The sequence below is a fragment of the Lissotriton vulgaris genome, chromosome 1_2 (assembly GCF_964263255.1).
Source record: "Lissotriton vulgaris chromosome 1_2, aLisVul1.2, whole genome shotgun sequence".
Classification (NCBI taxonomy): Eukaryota; Metazoa; Chordata; class Amphibia; order Caudata; family Salamandridae; genus Lissotriton; species Lissotriton vulgaris.
The window spans coordinates 313,539,459-313,562,829 of NC_141686.1; the positions used below are offsets into that span (position 1 = coordinate 313,539,459).

At 44.7% G+C, this 23,371-nt stretch overlaps 1 protein-coding gene across 4 annotated transcripts in view; it reads left to right on the top strand.

Moving 5' to 3' along the window:
* Nucleotides 1-23,371, top strand: part of LOC147736595 (membrane-spanning 4-domains subfamily A member 4A-like) — a 225,483-nt gene that overhangs the window by 130,582 nt on the left and 71,530 nt on the right. For 2 of the 4 annotated variants that reach the window (XM_086953780.1, XM_086953778.1), the window contains exon 3: nucleotides 9,002-9,121. The exons of the other annotated variants lie outside the window; for them this stretch is intronic. In XM_086953780.1, the coding sequence (XP_086809906.1) occupies nucleotides 9,002-9,121 (120 nt within the window). The remainder of the gene's footprint in view (nucleotides 1-9,001; nucleotides 9,122-23,371) is intronic. 4 annotated transcript variants of the gene reach the window in all.

Consider the following 23,371-nt stretch of genomic DNA (forward strand, 5'->3'; position numbering starts at 1 on the left):
CGCCAAAATTCTATGGCGTCTTTCTGAGATTGTCTGGCTTTCTTTTTCCGTAATACTTCTTCTACCTTTATGATGCACTCGGCATCCCATGTTCCGTTAACTGGCCATCGGTATCTTTCCTCTAGGTGCTTGGTATAATCGGTCCATAACTCTAGATACAGGATGGCGTCTATGCCATGCTTATTATACATAAAATTACCTGGAGTGTCCCTAGGGGGGATTGGAATCTCTTCCTCTAATATCCCTTTCCTAGTTCCTATCTGCTTTAACTTGTTAAAAAACGGCATTGTGCCTACTTGATACTGAAATGCTCGATCCTTGATACTTAATTTCGACTGTACCTATTTATACAAGAAAACACAATAATGCACAAAAACAATCACATTCATACCACGACATTAATTACAAAAACATTTAAAACATAGATGACTACCCTACTATACTAGATGTACTGCTAAACAGTACAGATACACTGTTGTAACAGTGCAGAATTTCAGAAATTCGGAATACTAGATATACTGCTAAACAGTACAGATACACTGCCTAAAAACAGTGCAGACCGGACTTGCGTACCCAAACCCGTCTAGATACGACCCAGCAATGGTACTCACCGGGAAGCACGGAAAACAGAAGGCCTCGGAAAACTCGACTGGACTCGACTCGGAACTTCGGAAAACTTCGGAAAAACTTCGGAAAACTTCGGAAAACTTCGGAAAACTTCGGAAAACTGGTGGGCCTCTTCACACCTCGGACCTTGCTTCTTTTGGCTGGGCTCTGGTCGGGATCCTCCGCACTCCTCACCGCCTCGTCTGGGCACTGATTGCAGTCTTCGTCACCTCCTTGGGTCAGAGGGAGATGCAGGAAATCCTGCCAGTACACGTGTGTTCCATCTAACTGATGGCAGGGGACACAGTATGCAACGCGCCAACCGGCGCGTGAGGTGGGGGAGGGGTCCCTATTCGGGCGCCAAAATGACGTAAATAATTAATTTACTCTCTTAATTTCTATGCAGGTAAGTACTTAATCAATAATAACTCAATCAGAATGAAGGAAAACAGAGTCCGTGGTGTAAGAGTTTCTAAGGGTTTTATTCCTCATAAAGGAATCAGGATATCATGTTCTGACCACCACACAGGGTGTCAGAAGGGATAGAGCGCTGCATTTTATTAACAGTACATAGCTTATATACTTATTTCATTCCATAAGTAACAGTGCAAGAGGCGTAACAGCTGAGAGAAAACAAGATAACAATATACACGTGGTACATGTGCGTAATCAAGAGGCGTGAACTAGAGGTGTGTTCTGGAAACGTCACTGATAGGTGTCACAAAGGGGTGGCACTAACAGAAAATGTGGCAATGTCAGCAGAAATCTGAAGCTTGGATGCGCGCGCAGCTGCATGACGTGTAACTGGAGGGGTGCAGGGGACTTGACATTTACACTGACGGAAAGAGACAGAAGTCTGGCATGTCAGATCAACTTGTGCTTCTATCATATCTGATATCTGATGTTTAGGAACTAAGCTATCGGGGCAGAAAGGTCTCTAGAGCAGAAGCTATTCTATACTTGCTGTGAGTGCGTGTATAAGCGCCTGAGTGTCTGTATGAGAAGCGTGGGGCATGGGGCCTTCCATGGAAGCATGGCAACAGAAGCTATGAATTACTTGCATAGAGACAGGTCGGCCCTTTAGCCCTGTAGCTAAGGAAGGATGTTTACTGAAGCTGGCAGGAAGGAATGTATTTTCGGGGAGGGAAACAGATAACTCGAAGGTTATAGTCAATCTTGGCAGGCAGCAGGCTGAGCTGAGCACGGAGGGCCGCGCTAGAAGTAAGTCAGAGTTCACGGATACGGGGGCTGCCTGGGCAGAGATTTCTCGGAGTCAGAAGCCAGAAAAGAGGTTCGGTGGCAGAGATTCAGGGCCTACTTCAGCCAGGGCTGAGAAAACGTAGGAGTACACTACAAAAAGACGTTGGCATAGCATACTTAGGAACGGACCATTCAACCCATTCATGGTGGGTCTGAAAGAGGACAAGTTAACGTTGGACGCAAATGTATTTGCGTCTTCATAGCTGGTACAGGAGGGAAGTTACATGCACTTTAACTCGTACATGGAGTCGGTGGGGTACTCGCTAGGGAACACAACTTGACCATAAAATTTATATTACCTCACGCCAATGACCCAGAAACCTCAATCCTATCCCTCTTTCTGACCGGGAAGAAAAAATGTCACCCCCAACTCCCACCTGCCACAGACAACCTCAAGACAGATGAGCTCGCTACCCTTTACAACTCGACAATCAAAACTGCCATTGACCAACTAGCCCCCCTGAAACTAAAAAGGGTCAAAGACACCCCCTCAAGATCTTGGTTCAAGCAAGACTTCAACTCTGAAAGAAGGCAAGTATGAGCTGCTGAAAGACTCTGGAGAGCAAACCCATCCACAACAAACATTTACCAGCTCGGATTGAACGCAAGATTTACAAAAAACACATACTCAAAGAGAAAGACACCTTCCTCCGGAATGCCCTAGACCATGGGTATACACAAACTTTCTATCAGGGGCCAGATTTACAGTGTGGTTTGTGGCCGAGGGCCGTACGGGAGGGGGCGGGGTCATTGGGGGAAGGAGGCGCAGCTACACAGGCCCCTGCAGCGGACGCCTTCATCTACTGAGCCACCAGACCCGGCATACACACATGTCTCTGACTCTTTGTCTCTCTGTCTCCCTCCCTCGCTCTCTCTCTGTCTCTCTGTCTCCCTCCCTCTCTCTCTCTCTGTCTCTCTGTCTCCCTCCCTCCCTCGCTCTCTTTCGATCTCCCTCCTCTCTCTCTGTCTCCCTCCCTCTGTCTCCCTCCCTCCTTCTATCTCCCTCCTTCTATCTCCCTCTGTCTGTCTCCCTCTGTCTCCCTCTCTCTCTGTCTCCCTCTGTTTCCTTCTCTCTCTGTCTCCCTCTGTCTCCCTCTCCCTCCCTCCATCTGTCTGTCTGTCTGTCTCTCTCCCTCCATCTGTCTCTCTCCCTCCTCTGTCTCTCTCCCTCCTCTATCTCTCTCCCTCCGTCTGTCTCTCTCCTTCCCTCCGTCTCTCTCCCTCCTTCTGTCTCCCTCCTTCTGTCTCTCTCCTTCTGTCCCTCTCCTTCTGTCTCTCTCCTTCCTTCTGTCTCCCTCCTTCTGTCTCCCTCCTTCTGTCTCCCTCCTTTGGCCTCCTTCTGTCTCCCTCCTTCTGTCTCCCTCCTTCTGTCTCCCTCTCTCTGTCTCCCTACCTCTGTCTCCCTCCCTGTCTGTGTCCCTCCCTGTCTCCCTTCCTCTCTGTCTCCCTCCCTGTCTGTCTCCCTCCCTGTCTGTCTCCCTCCCTGTCTATCTCCCTCCCTGTCTGTCTGCCTCCCTGTCTCTATCTCTCTCTCTGTCGCTCTCTACCTCTATCTGTCTCTGCATCTGTCTCTCTCTCTGTCTCTGTCTCTATCGTTCTCTACCTCTATCTGTCTCTGCCTCTGTCAGTCTGTCCCTGTCTCTGCCTCTATCTAGCTCTGTCTGCCCCGTCTCTGTCTTTATCTGTCTCTGTCTCTATTTCTGCAAGGCCCGTGGGCCGCAAAGAAAGGCTTACCGGGCCGCTGGTGGCCTGCGGGCCATACTATGAGTACCCGTGCCCTAGACAAAGCAAAAACAGCCCCAGAGAATTTTGTTGCATCATCCGACAACAAACCTCTAAACCTACCAAAGAAAATTCCCCAGTCTCAAAACTACAGTTTGACAACTTGGCCAAATTCTCCAATGAGAAAATCCTCAAGATCGAGCACTCCCTGGATTATCACCCACAGACTCAACCCAGCAACTCTTCGCCCACAACTGAGTCAAACCCAATCCTGGATCACTCCTCGATCCCCAAAACTGAGATCCCTTCCCCAATGACAACCAATATAAACCAATATCCAAGGCCCTCTTCAACATCCAAGAGTTGGAAGGTTACCGAACCTCTCACAGAGGAGGACATCTCCCTGGTGATTGCAAATAACGAACCCTCCCCCCACAAGGCAGACCCACTCCCTGCTTTCCTGACTAAAAGCCTCACCCTCACCTTAACCCCTCTATGCACCAGGATGATAAACAGCTCCTTGAACAACTGTTCTGAAATGGTCCATCTAATCTTTGCATAACCAATCCCAACTAATAAAAATTAACAACTCGATGTCCAAAATTTCACCCATCACCGTAGGTTTCCCGCAAGGCTCAGTTCTCTCTCCCACACTTCAACATTTACATGTAACCCCGCACTACTATTTTTAAATAAGCAAATATCCCCTATCACCTCTATGCCAACAACACCCAGCTCTACCTAGAAATATCCTCTCTGAACGATATTCACTGACTTAACTCCACACTCTTAAAATTACAAAACTGGCTATCACACAACCACCTCAAACGCAACCAAGAAAAATAGAAATTATTGTCTTCTCCAAATACGACAACACCCATCAGATCCAAGAATGGATAAATAACCTAGACTCCCTGAACTGAAAGATTACTCTAGCTGACTCAGGCAAATGTCTGGGGATCTCTCTGGGCTCTGGACTAAACATGAGCTTTCATAAGGTCCACTGCAAAGGGGACTTGATGCAGTTTGAATTTCCAAAACAAAATCAACCTCCTCCTACCTCCAAGTGACCTAGAAAACGCAATGCAAGCACTAGTTCTGTCCAGACTAGACTATGGAAATGCAACACTCACCAGGGCAGCCAAGAATGGTCACAGGAGCAAAGAAACACGATCGCATCTCCCCCACACTGCAAAACCTAAAGTGGCTACAAATCAAAGTCCACTGCTGCTTCAAAACAGCCCGTCTCACCTGTAAAGCCCTGCACACTGGTAAACCAGATTACTTGCAGTCAAACTCACAAAAGCAGGACAATCGAGAAACCTAAGAAGCTCCAACATGCTCCTTCTTGTCCTCCCAAAAGATATAAACATAAGCCCTTTCCCGCTCTCTCGGGTCATGCCACCAAAATCTGGAATTCTCTCCCAATAGATATCAGAACCAACGGGAAACATCGTTTACAACGCAGTGTTAACACCGCACTACCTTTACAACTATGCCATTACAACGCAAGTCGTTACTACGACTTGCACTGGATGGCACTGTTGGATAAGGAATATTGTAATTTTATATTCCAACACCTTCCCTACTGTTACATAGGCTGGTGTTGGAATATAAAATTATAATAATCCTCAATCCGCGCACACCAACACAAGTCGTTGTAACGACTTGCGTTGTAATGGCAGCGTTGTAAAGTACCGCGATGTAAAAGATCGCGTTGTACTGACATACATCCGAACCAACCCCTCCTACACAAGCTTCAGGAGATAACTAAAATAATTTCTTCTCAAGCTGCATCTCTATCCCTCAGGAAAATAGCTGCTCAGTCCCACCTTAAAATCCCCACCTGGTTACATTTACCCTGCCACAAAGTTTGCTCAACGATCCGATGTTCATCTCCACAATAAAAATTCTTGATTCTGACTGTGAATGATTAGCCCTCAAGACTGTACTTTTACTACCTGAAATTGACTGATAACTAGAATCTGTGTTACTATTGCACTGTGACTGTTTCTGATATCTGTCATTTATGTTGCTGTAAAGCACTCTGATACCCCTCGGTTCATGTCAGTGTTAAATAAAACTCCTAAAAAAAATGTTAAAAAAATATTTGCTTTTTTTCTCCTTGTTTTTGTTTAGAAAGAGCAAAATGCAATTTTTGATTGTTTATGTGCAGGAAGGAGTCACACAAAAACTGAAGTAAGAACAGACCCATTCCACGACTGAACTATGAATAGATCCATACCAGGACTGATGTATAAATGGATCCATACCAGGACTGACGTATGAATGGAGCCATACAAGGACTGACTTATGAATGGAGGCATTCAAGGACTGAACTATGAATGAAGCCATACCAGGACTGACGTATGAATGGATCCATACCAGGACTGACGTATGAATGGATCCATACCAGGACTGACGTATGAATGGATCCATACCAGGACTGAAGTATGAACAGATCCACACCAGGACTGAAGTATGTACAGAACCATACCAGGACTGCAGTATGAATGGAGCCATACCAGTCGCTGAAGTATGAATGGAGCCATACCAGGACTGAAGTATGAATGGAGCCATACCAGGACTGACGTATGAATGGAGCCATACCAGGACTGAAGTATGAATGGAGCCATACCGGGACTGAAGTATGAATGGAGCCATACCGGGACTGACGTATGAATGGAGCCATACCAGGACTGAAGTATGAATGGAGCCATACCGGGAATGAAGTATGAATGGAGGCATACCGGGACTGAAGTATGAATGGAGCCATACCAGGACTGAAGTATGAATGGAGCCATAGCAGTACTGAAGTATGAACTGAGCCATACCAGGACTGAAGTATGAATGGAGCCATACCGGGACTGACGTATGAATGGAGCCATACCAGGACTGAAGTATGAATGGAGCCATACCGGGAATGAAGTATGAATGGAGGCATACCAGGACTGAAGTATGAATGGAGGCATACCAGGACTGAAGTATGAATGGAGCCATACCAGGACTGAAGTATGAATGGAGCCATAGCAGTACTGAAGTATGAACTGAGCCATACCAGGACTGAAGTATGAATGGAGCCATACCGGGACTGAAGTATGAATGGAGGCATACCGGGACTGAAGCCTGAACTGAACCACACCAGGACTGAAGTATGAATGGAGCCATACCGGGACTGATGTATGAATGGAGCCATACCAGGACTGAAGTATGAATGGAGCCATACCGGGACTGAAGTATGAATGGAGCCATACCGGGACTGACGTATGAATGGAGCCATACCAGGACTGAAGTATGAATGGAGCCATACCGGGACTGAAGTATGAATGGAGGCATACCGGGACTGAAGCCTGAACTGAACCACACCAGGACTGAAGTATCAATGAAGCCATACCAGGACTGAAGTATGAACTGAACCACACCAGGACTGAAGTATTAATGAAGCCATACCAGGACTGAAGTATGAACTGAGCCATACCAGGACTGAAGTATGAACTGAGCCATACCGGGACTGAAGTATGAACTGAACCATACCAGGACTGAAGTATGAACTGAACCATACCAGGACTGAAGTATTAATGAAGCCATACAGGACTGAAGAAAGAATGGAACCATACCAGGACTGAAGTATTAATGAAGCCATACCAGGACTGAAGAAGGAATGGAACCATACCAGGACTGAAGTATGAACTGAACCATACCAGGACTGAAGTATTAATGAAGCCATACAGGACTGAAGAAGGAATGGAACCATACCAGGACTGAAGTATTAATGAAGCCATACCAGGACTGAAGAAGGAATGGAACCATACCGGGACTGAAGTATAAACTGAGCAACACCAGGACTGAAGTATTAATGAAGCCATACCAGGACTGAAGAAGGAATGGAACCATACCAGGACTGAAGTATTAATGAAGCCCCATACCAGGACTGAAGAAGGAATGGAACCATACCAGTACTGAAGTATGAACTGAGCCATACCAGGACTGAAGTATGAATGGAGCCATACCGGGACTGAAGTATGAATGGAGGCATACCGGTACTGAAGCATGAACTGAACCATACCAGGACTGAAGTATGAATGGAGCCATACCGGGACTGAAGTATGAATGGAGGCATACCGGTACTGAAGCATGAACTGAACCATACCAGGACTGAAGTATGAATGGAGCCATACCAGGACTGAAGTATGAATGGAGACATAGCAGGAGTGAAGTATGAACTGAACCATACCTGACTGAAGTATGAAGTGTGCCAAACCGGGACTGAAGTATGAATGGAAGCATACAGGACTGAAGTTTGAACGGAACCATAAAGGACTGAAGTATGAATGCAGCCATACCAGGACTGACGTATTAATGGAGCCGTACCAGGACTGACATATGAACGGAATCATACCAGTACTGAAGTATGAATGGAGCCGTACCAGTACTGAAGTATGAATGTAGCCGTACCAGGACTGACGCATGAACGGAGCCATACCAGGACTAAAGTATGTACGGAGCCACACCAGGACTGAAGTATGAATGAAACCATACTAGGACTAAAGCATGAATGGAACCACTCAAGGACTGAAGTATGAATGGAGCCATACCAGGACTGAAGTATGAATGGAGCCATACCGGGACTGAAGTATGAATGGAGACATAGCAGGACTGAAGTATGAACTGAACCATGCCTGACTGAAGTATGAAGTGTGCCAAACCGGGACTGAAGTATGAATGTAGCCATACCCAGACTGAAGTATGAATGGAAGCATACAGGACTGAAGTTTGAACGGAACCATAAAGGACTGAAGTATGAATGCAGACATACCAGGACTGAAGTATTAATGGTGCCGTACCAGGACTGACATATGAACAGATTTCATACCAGTACTGAAGTATGAATGGAGCCGTACCAGTACTGAAGTATGAATGTAGCCGTACTAGGACTGACGCATAAACGGAGCCATACCAGGACTGAAGTATGAACGAAACCATACCAGGACTGAAGTATGAATGGAGCCATAGCAGTACTGAAGTATGAATAGAGCCATACCAGGACTGAGGTGTGAATGGAGTCACACCAGGACTGAAGTGTGAAGGAGACGAGAGGCGAGGTGAGGAGAGGAGAAGCGAGGCAAGGAGAGGAAAGGAGAGGAAAGGAAAGGAAAAACAAGGAAAGGAAAGGAAAGGAAAGGAAACTTGAGCAGGTGATTGTATTTTTCATGCGTTGTCATATCTATGAATGCTTGTAACTTCACTTACAGCAGTAGTATCCCCTTTTTAAGTTGTCTGTTCAATTGAAACCAATGTCCATTTTGAAATGGGTGAGAGAAGTGGGCAGTATTTTGATAGGATATCTCTACCTATTTTTGTTTGGGAAATGTGGCTCAGCAGCTTGGCTATGAATATCACTTTCTGCTCTCAGTTCACACAGATCTTCATCGGCGGAGCCCAAATCTGTCTGGGGATCGTCCTGTGCGCTGCTTTTCGACTTTCACATGGGTTTTCCATTCTGGGCGGAGTACCTTTCTGGCCTCCAGTGTTTGTAAGTAAAGTACACCAAATAAAAACTAGAATGACAGTGAACCCTGCAGCGGAACCAGCACCTAATCTATTTATCCCTAATAATTCATTAATGCGGTGAAAGTCGTCCACCAATGGTGTGCACACTATTAATGCACCCACTGTCCCGGTGCCATCCAATAAAGGATAGTAACAGCTTAAAAACCAAACACATAGGTGCACCACTCATCAATACAGAAAAAGGACACTTAACAAAGAAATAAGTCTGTGTCCAAAATATCCATTCTTATTCTTTTATTCAATTTTTGATAAAAAAAATTGAGGAAACAGCTGACGCGTTTCGTCCAGAGGAGGGACTTCTTCAGGGCGAATAATCAAAGTTGACACCCCCTAAGTCCAAGCTGTCATTGGAATAATCGTCACATGTGTACGTTTTCAGAATCGGTAATCAAGATAATATCACCAAAGTCGAATATTCAAAGTTGACATTCCCAACTCCGAAATGTCATGGAAAGGACCGTCAATTGCGTACGTTTCCAGAGGCAATACTATAGATAATCACTGAAATAAGGCAAGCTGCGAATATCATATGGATATCAGCATCCTGTACTTATAGTGCAGTCAAGAGGTGCCCCGGCAGTCCCGGACGACAAAGAAACGACGCGTCGTTTCTTTGTCCGGGACTGCCGGGGTGATTTCCATATGATATTCACAGCTTGCCTTATTTCGGTGATACTGTTGGCCTAGCCGTATTCGGTTTACCACATCGCTTGATTGCCCCAGAAACATTTTGGGAATTTTTCTTCCTCATTCGTAAAACTTTGATCAGATTATCTATTTTATTGCCTGGGCTTGTTGGGCTTGTCACAAGAAACGTTGCTGTCTGAATAAATCAAATACGATTTCACCCGTGAGTGCATGTGGAACTTTCCTTGGGGAATACTTGTTGTAATATATATATATATATATATATATGGATAAAGTTCTGTTTCCAGGATAAACCCACAGAAAATACGGACCACCACACGAGTTGCAGAGTGTCACAGCAGGCGTTTATTCAACCATTTTGCAGCTGAAATTTGGCATGACGCGTTTCGGGCAGAGTCTGCCCTTGATCACATGACGGACATGCAGTATTGTTTCATTTAAATAGTGCACACACTCATTTTTTTCACAATGACACCACGTGATCTATGCATAGACATAGAAGATAAACTACAAAGGTGTTGTGACATGTGCATATATATGGGTGCAGGTTCTGGGCTATTTTATATTTTGGCATAAAATGTTTTACAAGGCACCCGCACATAAATATTTAAAGGTGACAATTGAGTACAAATGTACATTTATAACCGCATGAATGCGTATTAAACACTTTGTTCTAACAGTGAGCTAGCTATAATTCCGAGAAAGTGACCATTTCATTTCGAAAAGGAATGTTTTCCACATATCTATACAGCGAAGCAATTATTTACACCCATGCATTCAAATTTATATAACATATAAATATGTTAAAAATTCTAAAAGACATGTATAAAAATAGTCCATAATAATTTAAATACATAAATAAATAAATATTATGCTATACAATATATACATTGTGCAAAAAATAGCAATGTGTTCAGCATTCGCTAAGATAATCTTAGTGTTAATAGATCACATCAGGAGCTAGCTCACTCAGCTCTTACATGGTATTGTCACGTTGCAATGTGCTAATGTTAACTTGTATTAAAGTGCCGGTGCCAAAATCTATAAACAGGGATAGGAGCCTATCCTTGCCCAACTGGCAATTCCGAAGGGTCGACCAACTTGGTCTCGCTTCAACAGCAATTCCCATAATAAAGTGCTAAGTGTGATAAGTGCAACCAAAATTGTGAGGTTAATAGTAATGATTTAAAAGGAGAGGTATAAGTAACAGGAAAAACTTTTATAATTGGCTCGTGGTTAATCATATAAGAGTCGCTCGGGCATTTATCGATTGGATCTGTTACATGGAGCCTGAAAAGGATAAATCTTATGTGATTTCATGTTGGTGAGGCTGGAGAGTTAGGCAGGACAGTTCTGATATAGATTAAAGGAAGGTATGAATGTCCTCCCTATCATTGAGGCCGTTAGGATGCTTGCTGTTAAGATTCAGAATGTATCTGGTCTCTAACTGCCTCAGAGCCTTGTCCCTATCTCCACCTCGCTTTAACGCCGGTGCCTGGTCAATTACAAAGTATGTCAAGCAATTCACATTCTTATTGTGGCTCACCTTGAAATGACGGGCTACTGGGTAAGCCGGATCACAATTTATTATTGCACGAATGTGCTGTAGAATGCGCATGTACACAGGATTTTTAGTACTGCCTACATAACGTAAGCCGCATGTACACGTGAGAACGTATATGGCGTACTCAGTGCGGCAGTCATATTTTCCCCTAATAGATATTTCTTTTGTTCTGAACGGGGTTTTGTATGTGGCAGTATTGGCTCCGAAGTTACATGCCCTGCAAGTGGAACACTTGCGAAAGCCATTGCTCGTGGGCATCCAAGTTTTAATACTGGTGGACCCGGCTGAAATCTCCCTAGATAGGAGATTGGCCATGTTTTTTGATTTCCTAAATGTTACGCTAGGATGTTCTGGCAACGTATTTCTCAAAATAGGGTCAGTTAGAACGATGGGCCAATTTTTATTTATGATGCTGCGTATTTTGCGCTCCTGTCTACAGTACGTGGTGATGAGTCTAGGTGAATTACTCTCATCCGCTGTGCTCATGTTACTGTCAATGGTGCTAGGCAGTAGGGTGGTTCTGGGTCTTTCACTTGTTTTAATCATGGCTTTTTTCAGAATATCCTCGCTATATCCTCTTTTGCGCATGCGCTCTAGGCATGATTGACTGCAGACTTCAAATTGTTCCTGTGTGCTGCAAATGCGCTTCAGCCGTAGCAATTCCCCGTAGGGTATGCTGGCTATTAGGTGACGTGGATGCGCGCTGGATGCATGTAATATTGCATTTCCAGCCGATGGTTTTCTATAGGCTGAGGTAATAAGTGTCTCGTCAGTGACTTGTATCTGGACATCCAAAAATTCCAATTTGGAGTCACTCATGTTGGAGGTGAAGTGGAGATTAAACTCATTAATGTTTAACAAGTTAACAAATTCTAATGCGCTTTGCATGCCTCCCTTCCAAATGACAAAGACATCGTCTATAAAACGAAGCCATGATATCACATTGTTCTCAAACATGTCCCTGTGTGTGTTCATGAGGACTTGCCTTTCCCAAAAGCCCACGTGCAAACACGCGTAGCTTGGGGAAAAGCAAGCCCCCATAGCCACCCCCTGTTTTTGTCTATACAAATTCTTTTCAAAAGAAAAGTAATTATTATTCAAACACCATGTAATAAGAGACAATAACATTTTGTTATGCATGGCATATTCCGCAGGACGTGTATTCAAAAAGTATTCCACACCTCGCAGACCACATTCGTGTCTTATGCTGGTATAGAGAGACTCTATATCCAGAGATAGTAAGATCCAATCCTTTGACCATGTAATATTGTCGAGGTGTCTTAAAAAATCCCCAGTGTCTTTCAGATAAGATGGCAAAGCTTTCACCAGGTCCTGCAGATAGAAATCAATGTAGGCGCCCACATTTTCAGTCATGCTCCCTATCGCCGAAATTATAGGGCGTCCAGGGATAGGGGTGGTGTTTTTATGGATTTTTGGAAGCAGATACAGGAAGGGCAATCGGGGGTGAGTATTGTACAAGAATTTGTATTCTTCATTTGATATCAAACCCTCTGATTTCCATTTTAGTAATTCTTTTTTGATGTAGCACATCAACCCAATGATACAAATGATTTTAACATATAATAAACAACATCAAATCATTCGTAAAATATTTAATAAAAACTGGGGCTTGATACGTAATGACCCAGTACTGGGGGAACATACATCTAGAACCCTCGATCTTGCATTCAGGAAAGCACGTTCCATGAATGACGTTGGTAAAGAGCAGTCCTGAAGTTACCATCACCAAAAACTGGTTGTCCTCCCGGAAGGGATTTGTGAAGTGTTCTACAAGCAAAGCATGTAAACATGCTAGCAGTAAAACAACATATACTAGCCCATTTAGAGCTGAGGCAGTCCATATCAACAAACTGTTAACATGTAAAACAGAACATGCAATATATGTGCTGGAGTGTCCCTGTGGCCTGCGATATATTGATAGCACCAACTTGCAGGTCCCCAAGAGGATACTCCAGCACCGTAGGGCCATTAACAATTGTGACCCAGCATATCCTGTCGCGAGACACTTCAACGACACACATGGTAGTAATTCTGCCCATCTACAATACTTTGTGATAGACACAATCCCACCCCCACGGAGGGAGGGCAACCGAGAATCACGATTGCGCCAACTGGAAACCAGGTATATACTGGAGTTAGTCACTACGTTCCTGTCAGGCCTGAACTCCAGTGAGGATTTTTATACTTGTTTGCAATGAATGTCAGCTCCATCTCCATTATTTTCTGATTAGCTCCACACTTGCATAACATTTGAGTCAAACGTTTTTATGCCTATGTTCAGCCACTTTTAAATATATATGTCTCCTTAAAGAAACCCCCCTTTTTGAATTATTAGTCCCAACACTTAGCACTTTTTGAGCCGTGACTGGTTTGATTGGGTGGCACATCGAGCACCACCACTTTAGTTTATAATCAAGGAAATGATTTCATTCAAGGCCCACTTTGGGCATTATCAGACAAACAGGCATTCAACCAGTGTAGGACACACAGTGTTGCAGCTCTAATTCTTCAATCTCGTGCATACCAGCATGTGTAGGGCTATCATAAAAGTGTTTACAGTAGACATGTTTACTTTAAAACTATGAAATTATTTCCATTTATGGTTTTTATCATGTACGCAATAATTTTATGTTTTTATAAATTTATATAGAAATAAACTTCATACAAGCTAATTGATACAAAAAGTAATGAATTGGCTTAATATTCTTTAAACAATTATGGTTTTAAAGGTTTCTATTGTGGCATGCCATATTTTACTGTAAATACGTGTATGTGTCCTAATCACAAAGAATTTTAGAATGGTTTTATCTATGCCTGTGAACCAACTCTTTTATGTTTATTAACTTTGTGATTGGTCACGAGACAATGCACGAGCACTTTACATTTTTGGGACACTTTGTATTCGCGTTATGTGAAAAAGACCTCTTGAAGGTCGAAACGCGTCGTGGCAGAGGTGCGTGGCAACAAATAAAGATTTACGCACTGCAAATTGGGTCCGTTTTCGTCCTTATCCTCTGAAGTGGATGTTGTGTGGCGAAGTCCTGGGAGATATATATATATAGAGAGAGAGAGGGAGATATAGATAGATAGATAGATAGATATACACACATATATATATATAGATACATATTTATGTGTATAACATATTTATATATTACAAAGAGAGAGGGAAAAGAGAATTTAGAACGGGTAGCTGCAATATATGGGCATCAAGGGAATCAGGTGACATTTGTAAACCATGAGGCCAAACCCCAAGATGGCAATGTAGGACCATATTACACATATTGTGTGTTATATATTGTTTATTTGTGGTTTATTTATTAATTATAGTATGGTTTATGACGTTTTGGTGCATTTGAAACTGAATCTTGTAGTATTTATTGCTTGTCTGAGACTGCAGACGTGTCTGTCAGTGTTTTTAGAAATGCATGCAATTTGCTAATATTTAAAATTTGTTTTATGCAATAATTCGTATCATTATTAGTCAAATGCTAAATACAAAGCAACTTGCTGGGAAGTTAAAATCATGTACTCTTGAAGTCCATTGACACGATAGAGTAGGTTTAACATAAGATATATAAACAAAGACATAGAGTAGAATGTGGGACAGAGTAACTTTTTGTTGATGGGATTCTGTGGTCCTAATGTTTATTTTTACACACTGGTGAGGATTCATTGGTGGATGCTTGCATTGAGAAAGCGCCTGGAAGCGTGAACTTGTCAGGTGTGCTAGATAATGTCCCAGCACGGGTGTCCCCAGACTCTGAGGTGCAAATTTACAAGGCCCTTGAGACACTTTTGCGTCATTTTTAACATGGGAAAAGTGACGCGAAAGTGGCGCAAGGGCCTTGTAAAAAGGCCCCTGAAAGGCAAAATCCAACCAGATTCCAAAGAGACTAAGTGAAGTCCTGCACTGGAGGAAAGGAACAGGTAAGAACGCCATTAACGAACACATCCCCAACCAAAACAAAGAGCCAGGGTCCGGTGGACACAGCGGGAAATGTGCAAAATACCGTCAGATGCCCTGTTTGCCCTCTTCCTCTCCCAGCTGCCCTATGGAGATGGGGCAGGAGGCACTGTTGCCGATGGCGGCGCCAGCTCAATGTGAACATTTATCGGCCTTCTCCAAAGTGACCACGCGATGGCGCTGCAGCTCCATATAATACATGCTTGCCTGACTTCAGCCCTGTTTCAGGCAGCCAGCCCCTCTGTCCTGTCGCTTGCAAACGTCCTATCCTTGAATGCTTTACAATATCACGCGGGGCTGCACAATTGTCAGTATTTTCATTTTTTTATCTTAATATTTCCAAGGTAATAAGTTCTGATAAAGCCATTGATGACGTGACATCATGCACGAAACAAAGTTCGTATAATTGAGATGACCCACACAGACTTCAGCCAAATGTTCATGGCTGTTCAGAGTGCAGCCTATGTACAGTGCAGAGTGCACATCTGGCAGGAAATTACGGTAATTAGGGAAGAACAGACTGTAATGTGCTTGTACATAAAGAACCGATCCGCCCACGATAGCACCAAGGCCAGTTGGTGGGAGTTCAAACTGGTAATGATGAGTGTCAGCACTTTATAGCCAGGGACGTGAAAGAAACAAACATCGGTCCATAGTGAGTGCTTCTTGCCTTCGTGATAGTCCTGGGTTTGTGTTTCTGTGGAATAAAGGTCTGGTGCCAAGAGAACCTTCACTATAGTTAGGGACACTGGAATTATGCGGCAGGGGAGCACCAAATTATGCGGCAAGAAATGACAAATTATGCAGCCTCGTACGGCAAATCTTTGAGCAGCATCACCTATTTTGTCATTTTTATACATATTAACATTGAATTTGCATAGCGTTTTTTTAACATTTGATCTCTTTGAGCTGGAAACATTTTTTTTGTTAAAATCTGCAAATAATGCAGAAGGTGCCAACTCCATAATTATGTGGAAATCACTGCATCAGCAGAATCACATAGTTCCAGTGCCCCAATAATAGTCTTTCCAGTGTTTCTATTGCATAGAAAGACATGAAGGGCTATAATGAAGGCTTCTATGCCACCCCAGTTTATTTCACAGAGAAACAAAAAAGAGGTGTGAAGTAGTAATTCAAGCAGGATAGAAACGAGATGCTTTATTCCCAGCTGAAACACCAATAGTTCAGGCGCAGTTCAAGAGGCTTCCTGTCTTCGACGCCTCCTCAGGTTCCAAGAGCCGCGGGATACTAAGAGAAGCTCGCGCGTGGAAGGTCGAAGAGCTAATGCAAGTATAAACACATTACCATTACAATGGATATAACTGAATGCAAGAGAAATAAAACATAACACATCTTCCCCTCTGACACAATGCAAACATTTCTAAATAAAGATAAAATTACAAAGAAAACCAGATAGTAAAATAAAACTCTACAAAATGTGAAAGTAAATTATCAATACGCTTTACACAGAAAATCTGACATCCACTTAGGTCTTCAAGGAGGACTGTGGGAGAACCCACAGTAAAGGGAATGCACAGCTCTAAGACAAAAATGGCTAAATCAAAGTTATCAATAACAGTTTAAAGTTCATGAAAAATGCTCTAAGGCAATCAATTATTCATTTCATCTCATGTTTTTTACTGTAGTAGCATTATGCAAATCACATTTCAAAAAACATTATTAACATTTCCAAGAAAATATATATGTGTGAAGACTGTTCTTGTCAATTTACAAAATAATATCAAATCAACACTAGATTTAAGCCATCTCGAAGCGGCTAAGAAAAACATAACATCCTTTGTACATCAGTCCTGATGTACAAAGGATGTTATGTTTTTCTGAATGAATAATTGATTGCCTTAGAGCATTTTTCATGAACTTTAAACTGTTATTGATAACTTTGATTTAGACATTTTTGTCTTAGAGCTGTGCATTCCCTTTACTGTGGGTTCTCCCACAGTCCTCCTTGATGTCCTAACATGGGGAATTAGGGTCATTTCCCCACTGGGAATTGCAAGCACATTCCTTACAAACCCATAAAATACCTCATCAAAAATCAGAAACTGACTAACTGTTTACACACAAGTGTGCACCCGCACCCCCCTATCATTGATCCACTTAGGTCTGACATCCACTTAGGTCTAGTGCAAGGTCTGACCGTCACACACCACGTCACTCTTAATTCATCCTCTATTTCAGCCATATTGTCGCTGTCCAGTCCATCATCTGCTTCCAACTCAACACCATCTCTTTCCCTTTGTAAACCTTGACATTAGACATTTCCTTCCACCACAATCATTCCCTCTGTTTGGAACACAGCAACTATCTTGGTCTTCCATGACAGGCTCAAATTTCCTTCATATAAAGTGCTGTTCGCCTTCAGAACAGCAATTCTTCTGAGATCCAAACTTTGCAATTGCTCACAAAGACTGCGCTACGCAATAATTTACTCACTTGCAATGGTTCAGAAGATTGACTTTCACATTTTTTTACCTTCCATGGTCATTCTACCTTCACCCACATTGATGTGTACACCTTCTGAACCCTTATTGCGATCAAATATTCCTTTATACTTGGAATGCCGGTTAATAATCTTTTTTCTCACTTCTCTCACAAAAACATCAAGATCAGATGCTTGTAGTAACCTGTCAGGATTACACTTAGTTCTTAACCACTTCCTCTCATAACTTCAAAGGGAGACACTTCCCACGCCTCGTGAATGGTGGTCCTGTACACCCACGCCGCTTTTTAGACATGAATTTCCCAATCCTCACCACTCTTCGCAGCCAACTGTGTGGCATTCTTCTGAACTCTATTAAGCCTCTCGAACATGTCATTTCCAATGGGAGTATATAATGAAGCGGTCTAATGCTTCACCCCAATTTTCTAAAAAATATCCTTTAGCCATATTGGATGTAAATTGTACCCCAATGTCCCTAATGTTTTGAACGGGTAGGCCTTCATCCACAAATACTTTATCAATGAAGTTCAGAACTTCTGCCGAATCAATTTTTTCCACCACCTGGATCACAGGCCACCTCGAGAATACATCAATCGTGACAAGATTATATTTAGGTGGACTACCAATTGGACCCATGACATTAATGGCTACCGTGTGCCAAGGTCTTTCAGGGATAAGTGGCTCGCACATATTGGGCCTCAACATTCTTAAAGCTTTATCAGAATTAGCACTTCTCACAGATCTTTCTGCACAGATATCCATACCAGGACACCAGTGCCATTTCTTTACTCTGTTTGGTTTTTATAATGCCACAATGGCCATCATGACACAATTCCATTATCTCACCCCTTGTATTGGATGGAGGAATGGCCCTACCACCTCTTAGAACAGAGCTGCGAATCATGGATAGTTCATTACTGATTTTCCAAAATGTTTACATTCGCAGGGAACCAATGCTTTCTTTGGCCATCTTTGTTCCACCACTTTAATGATTTTTTGTAGTGCCACGTCTTTGATAATGCTGTGTTTCCCTTTCCTTTTAACCTGGTCTGGTGACTTAGGGCCAGATGTAGGTAGCCCTTTACCGATCGGAATCGGCCGAAAATACCGATTTTCGGCCGTTTCCGATCGGTAAAGGGCTATTGAGATGTAGGGGCACATTTTCGGTAATTTTACCGAATCGGTATCATTACCGAATCGGTAAATTTACCGATTCGGTAATATGTACCGATTCGGTAAAATTACCAAAAATGCAATGTAGGTAGGCAATGTACCTTCTGCACATGGCTTACAGAATCGGTATTTTACCATGGAATACAAATCCATGGTAAAATACCGATTCCTGTGTACATGCACATCTGTGCATGCACACCTATGTCATGTGGCAGGCAGACCTGCCCTTAGGGCAGGTATGCCTGCCACATGGCACCTGTGCCTGTTTTGGGGGTGCCAGAGGGTGTCAAAGTGACACCCCCTGCACCCTTGTGAATTCTTTAATTACCGATTCGGTAAATACCGAATCGGTAATGCCTAATCATTCCTATGGGCTTCAAAGCCCATAGGAATGAATGGGCATTACCGATTCGGTATTTACCGATTCGGTAATTAAAGAATTGTTAAGGATTCGGTAACGAATCCAGATGTTGGGACCTACATCCCATTTACCGATTTTGAAATACCGAATCGGTAAAATTCGGTATTTCAAAATCGGTAAATGGGATTTACCTACATCGGGCCCTTAGGGACTAATGTGTCCACTGCAGGTGACTATGTTTGACCTCATGGTCACAAGTTTTAATCCCAGGGGGTCCACTCAGCCTTTCATCCATCTGAGGTCGATAAAATGAGTACCATTGAGTTGGGTAACAATAAACATCTGTTATTCAGCGCCATGATACCCAAGGGTGAATTTGAATTTGAATTTGAATTTTAAATTTCTTATAGAGCGCGTATACCTGCGGTTTCTTGGCGCTATTACTGACGGGATCCTAAATTAAAAAGCTGGGGGAACAGGAAAGTTATTATTCGAAAGATTTCGTGAATAGAAAGGTCTTGAGTTGTTTACGGAATTGTGGGTAGAGAGAGATGGTGCGGAGTTCAAGGGGAAGGGAGTTCCAGAGGGTAGGGGCGAGGGTGGCAAATTTAGAGCCTCCCCACTTCTTTCTCCGGTAGCGTGGGATGGTGAGGAGGGACTGGGAGGACGAACGAAGTTCCCTGGTGGGAACATAGGAAACAATCTCGGAGGAGATGAACTCAGGTGCGAGTCCGTGTCGGGCCCGGAAGGTGATGGAAGCAAGCTTGAATTCAATTCTGGCTCGCACAGGGAGCCAGTGAAGTGATTTCAGGAGCGGGGTAGAGTGGTGAAATTTGGGGAGTTTGAAAACCAGGCGGGCCGCCTGGTTTTGGATCTGTTGTAGGCGACGCAGACTGTAGGCGGGGATGCCGGCATACAGGGCGTTGCCATAGTCCAGGTGGGATACCACCATGGCCAAGATGATGAGCTTTAGAGCAGAGAAAGTGAAGAAACAGGACACCCTGCGTATAGTGCGCAGTGAAAGAAAGGAAGAAGATAGCACAGAGCTAACCTGGGAGTGAAGGGTGAGTTGAGAATTAAGTTTTATACCAAGTGTTTTAACTGAGGAAGCGGGGGTAGGAGGAGGGCCAAGAGAAGGGGGCCAGAAAAGAGGGGACCAGGGGCTGGATGAACCACCCGTCAACACCAACTCGGTTTTGTCGGGGTTGAGTTTAAGGTGGTTGTGGTTCATCCAGTCCCTGATGTGAAGCATAACAGATTGAAAGTTTAGAATAGAGGAAGGAGAAGATAGATTGAAGACAAGCTGGAGGTCGTCTGCATAATTAAATACGCCGACCTCCATCTGTTGAAGAGAGAAGATTAGGGGAGCAATGTACAGATTGAACAAGAGAGGAGAAAGGGAGGAACCTTGGGGAACCCCGCACTGAACTTTCCGGACGTCCGCCATGAAGTCACCCAGGCGAACAGCCTGGGTACGGTCGCTCAGGAAGGAGGACAACCAGACCAGGGCGGTCCCCCCGATCCCCGCCGCTCCGATACGGGAGAGGAGGATGGTGTGATCCACCGTATCGAAGGCGGCTGAGAGATCGAGGAGCACAAGGGCCTGGTGCTGATTAGTGTCCATGCCCTCCCTGAGGGTGTCCAAGACCGACAGGACAACGGACTCCGTAAAGTGTGCAGGGCGGAAACCGGCTTGACGGGGGGCAAGAGCACCATGATTCTCCACAAAAGAGCTCAGAGCGCAGGTGACGTGGCGCTCGAGCACCTTGGCCAGGAATGGTAGGAGGGAGATAGGACGGAAATTGGCGGGGACAGAAGGATCTGCCCCAGGTTTTTTTAGGATGGGCACAATTACCGCAGATTTCAAGGGTTTAGGAACGATGCCTTGAGCAAGAGAGCTGTTAAGAAGATGGAGGGGAGGGTCAGGGCAGGAAACAAAAATATGGCGGAGAATGTGAGCGGGACAGGGGTCTAGCGGAGAGCCGGATTTGACCAGGGGAACCAAGGTGATCAGGCTCTCCCGAGTGATAGGGGGAAGTGAGGTAAGCTCGCCCTTGGGGGGGGGGCATTGGGGATCAACAAAAGAGGAGGAGGGTGGCGGGATGTTAGCCTTGATGGTGATGATTTTGTGAATGAAATAGTTGTTGAGGGAAGAACAGAGTTTTTCGGAAGGGGCCGGTTTAAGAGTAGTTCTGTCCGAGAACGCTAGGTTGTGGACGATGGTGAATATCTCCTTGGACTGGTTTTCCGCGGCTAAGATTTTGGAGGAGAAGTAAGATGTTTTTGCCTCCAAGATGTCTTTTTTATACTGGCTCAAGATGTTCGTGTAATCCAGTTTCAGAGTGGGGCAGTAATTTCTTCTCCATGCCCGTTCCGCGCGGCGAACTGTTAATTTGGTGGTCTTAAGCTCTTCGGTGAACCACCGATTAGCGCCCTTGTCGCGTTTGGAGTTAATGCGCTTGAGCGGGGCAAAAGCGTCGCGTCCGTTGGAGAGCCACTGATCTATGGCGTCGACCTGGGAAAGTGTGGGAAGACCCTGTAGGGGGGGGAGGGACGAGGTAAGGAGGGAAGAGAAATTCTCCAGGTTGACACGACCCCATGAAGGTGCGCTTTACAAATACACACGTTATGTTATGTTATTCCTCTTCTTTCATCCATGGTGCTCCCTGATCATGAATCAAGGCAACTTTCAAGTCATCCCATTCTTGTATGTTCACTGGCAAGCGTGATAAAAAGTCAGCCAATACATTGCTCTTCCCTGGAACATACTCCACTGTGTATATGAAGTCTTGTTACCTCATAGAGGAGAAGTGTGGCTCACTGGTTAGAGGCGGCAGACCCGTAAGCAGAGGAGGGCCCGGGACCAGGGTTCGATTCCCGACGCGGCAGGGTCGTGGACCAAGGTCAGCAGACTCGATAATTCTCGCCTCGGTGCCTACTCCAGTCAGAAACCACACTCGGCAACTCTGGGCATCAGCTTGCCTCATCTTCACAACGCCCCCCCCAGACCGCCGGGGATGCTTGGTCGCACCTTAGAGATACCCATCAGGGACCATCTCTCAGGGTGAGCCAAGACGGGTTCCCCAGCGGTCGAAGTGTGGAGATACTCCTCCGGGAGTCGATTCCTAGCGCTATATAAACCCGCAATTAATTAATTAATTAATAGACATGTGTGCTATACAGGAAGAAGCATTAAATGGCCCTTCTGTTGTCAGATGTTTAACCAGGGGTTTGTGGTCATTACGTACTCTGCATGTTTTCCCACACAAAATATCAGAAGTGTTCCAGGGGGCGTGGGTTGCTGCCGACTAAAATGGCCGCAGCCTAGAGGAGCTCCGTGGGAAGAGTAGATTCCCCAATCAATCCGTATATTAATCCGGGCACTAATCCTACCTTGAAGGCGACTATCAGAAAGTGGAACCTGTGGTGAATCCAGCGACCTCCTTCGTGAGTGTGTGTGCCCACCAGAACACCGGAGAGATCGCGGGTAGCAGCTCGGCCTATTCCTGAAGCTGGAGCCAAGAACTGTCCTGCAGTCGGCCCCTGGCGGGAAGTGATCGGCGGCTGGTGCTGGGCTCGGAGCTGGCGGAGCGGCACTGTCGAGTGCGGAGCGCGAATGAGTGAGGGCTATCTCCCCACCCCTCTGTGAATCAGCGGCGGGCACCGGGCAGCATAGGGACGCCCGTGAAGCGGGCCTGCACAACGTCATCGGCTCGGTCGCTCCGAGGTGCCTAGGAGGAGGAGCGGTTGGACTGCCGGCTACTGCTGGAGCTCAAGAGACGTCGGCGCCCAGCAGGAGGTGATCGGGGCCCGGCATCGGATTCGGCCTGCAGGCGGGGGAGGTGAAAGTGAGCAGGAAGGACGAGCACCTAACAAACATCAGCCTCACTCCTAAATATTTGAGGGGCATATTCAATGCAACAAAGAACAGTATGTGCACCCACCTCCTGTGTTGCAGAAACCTTCGGAGTCCTCAGGAGCTATGGAGATGCAAACTGGTCAGATGAGTTTAGGTGC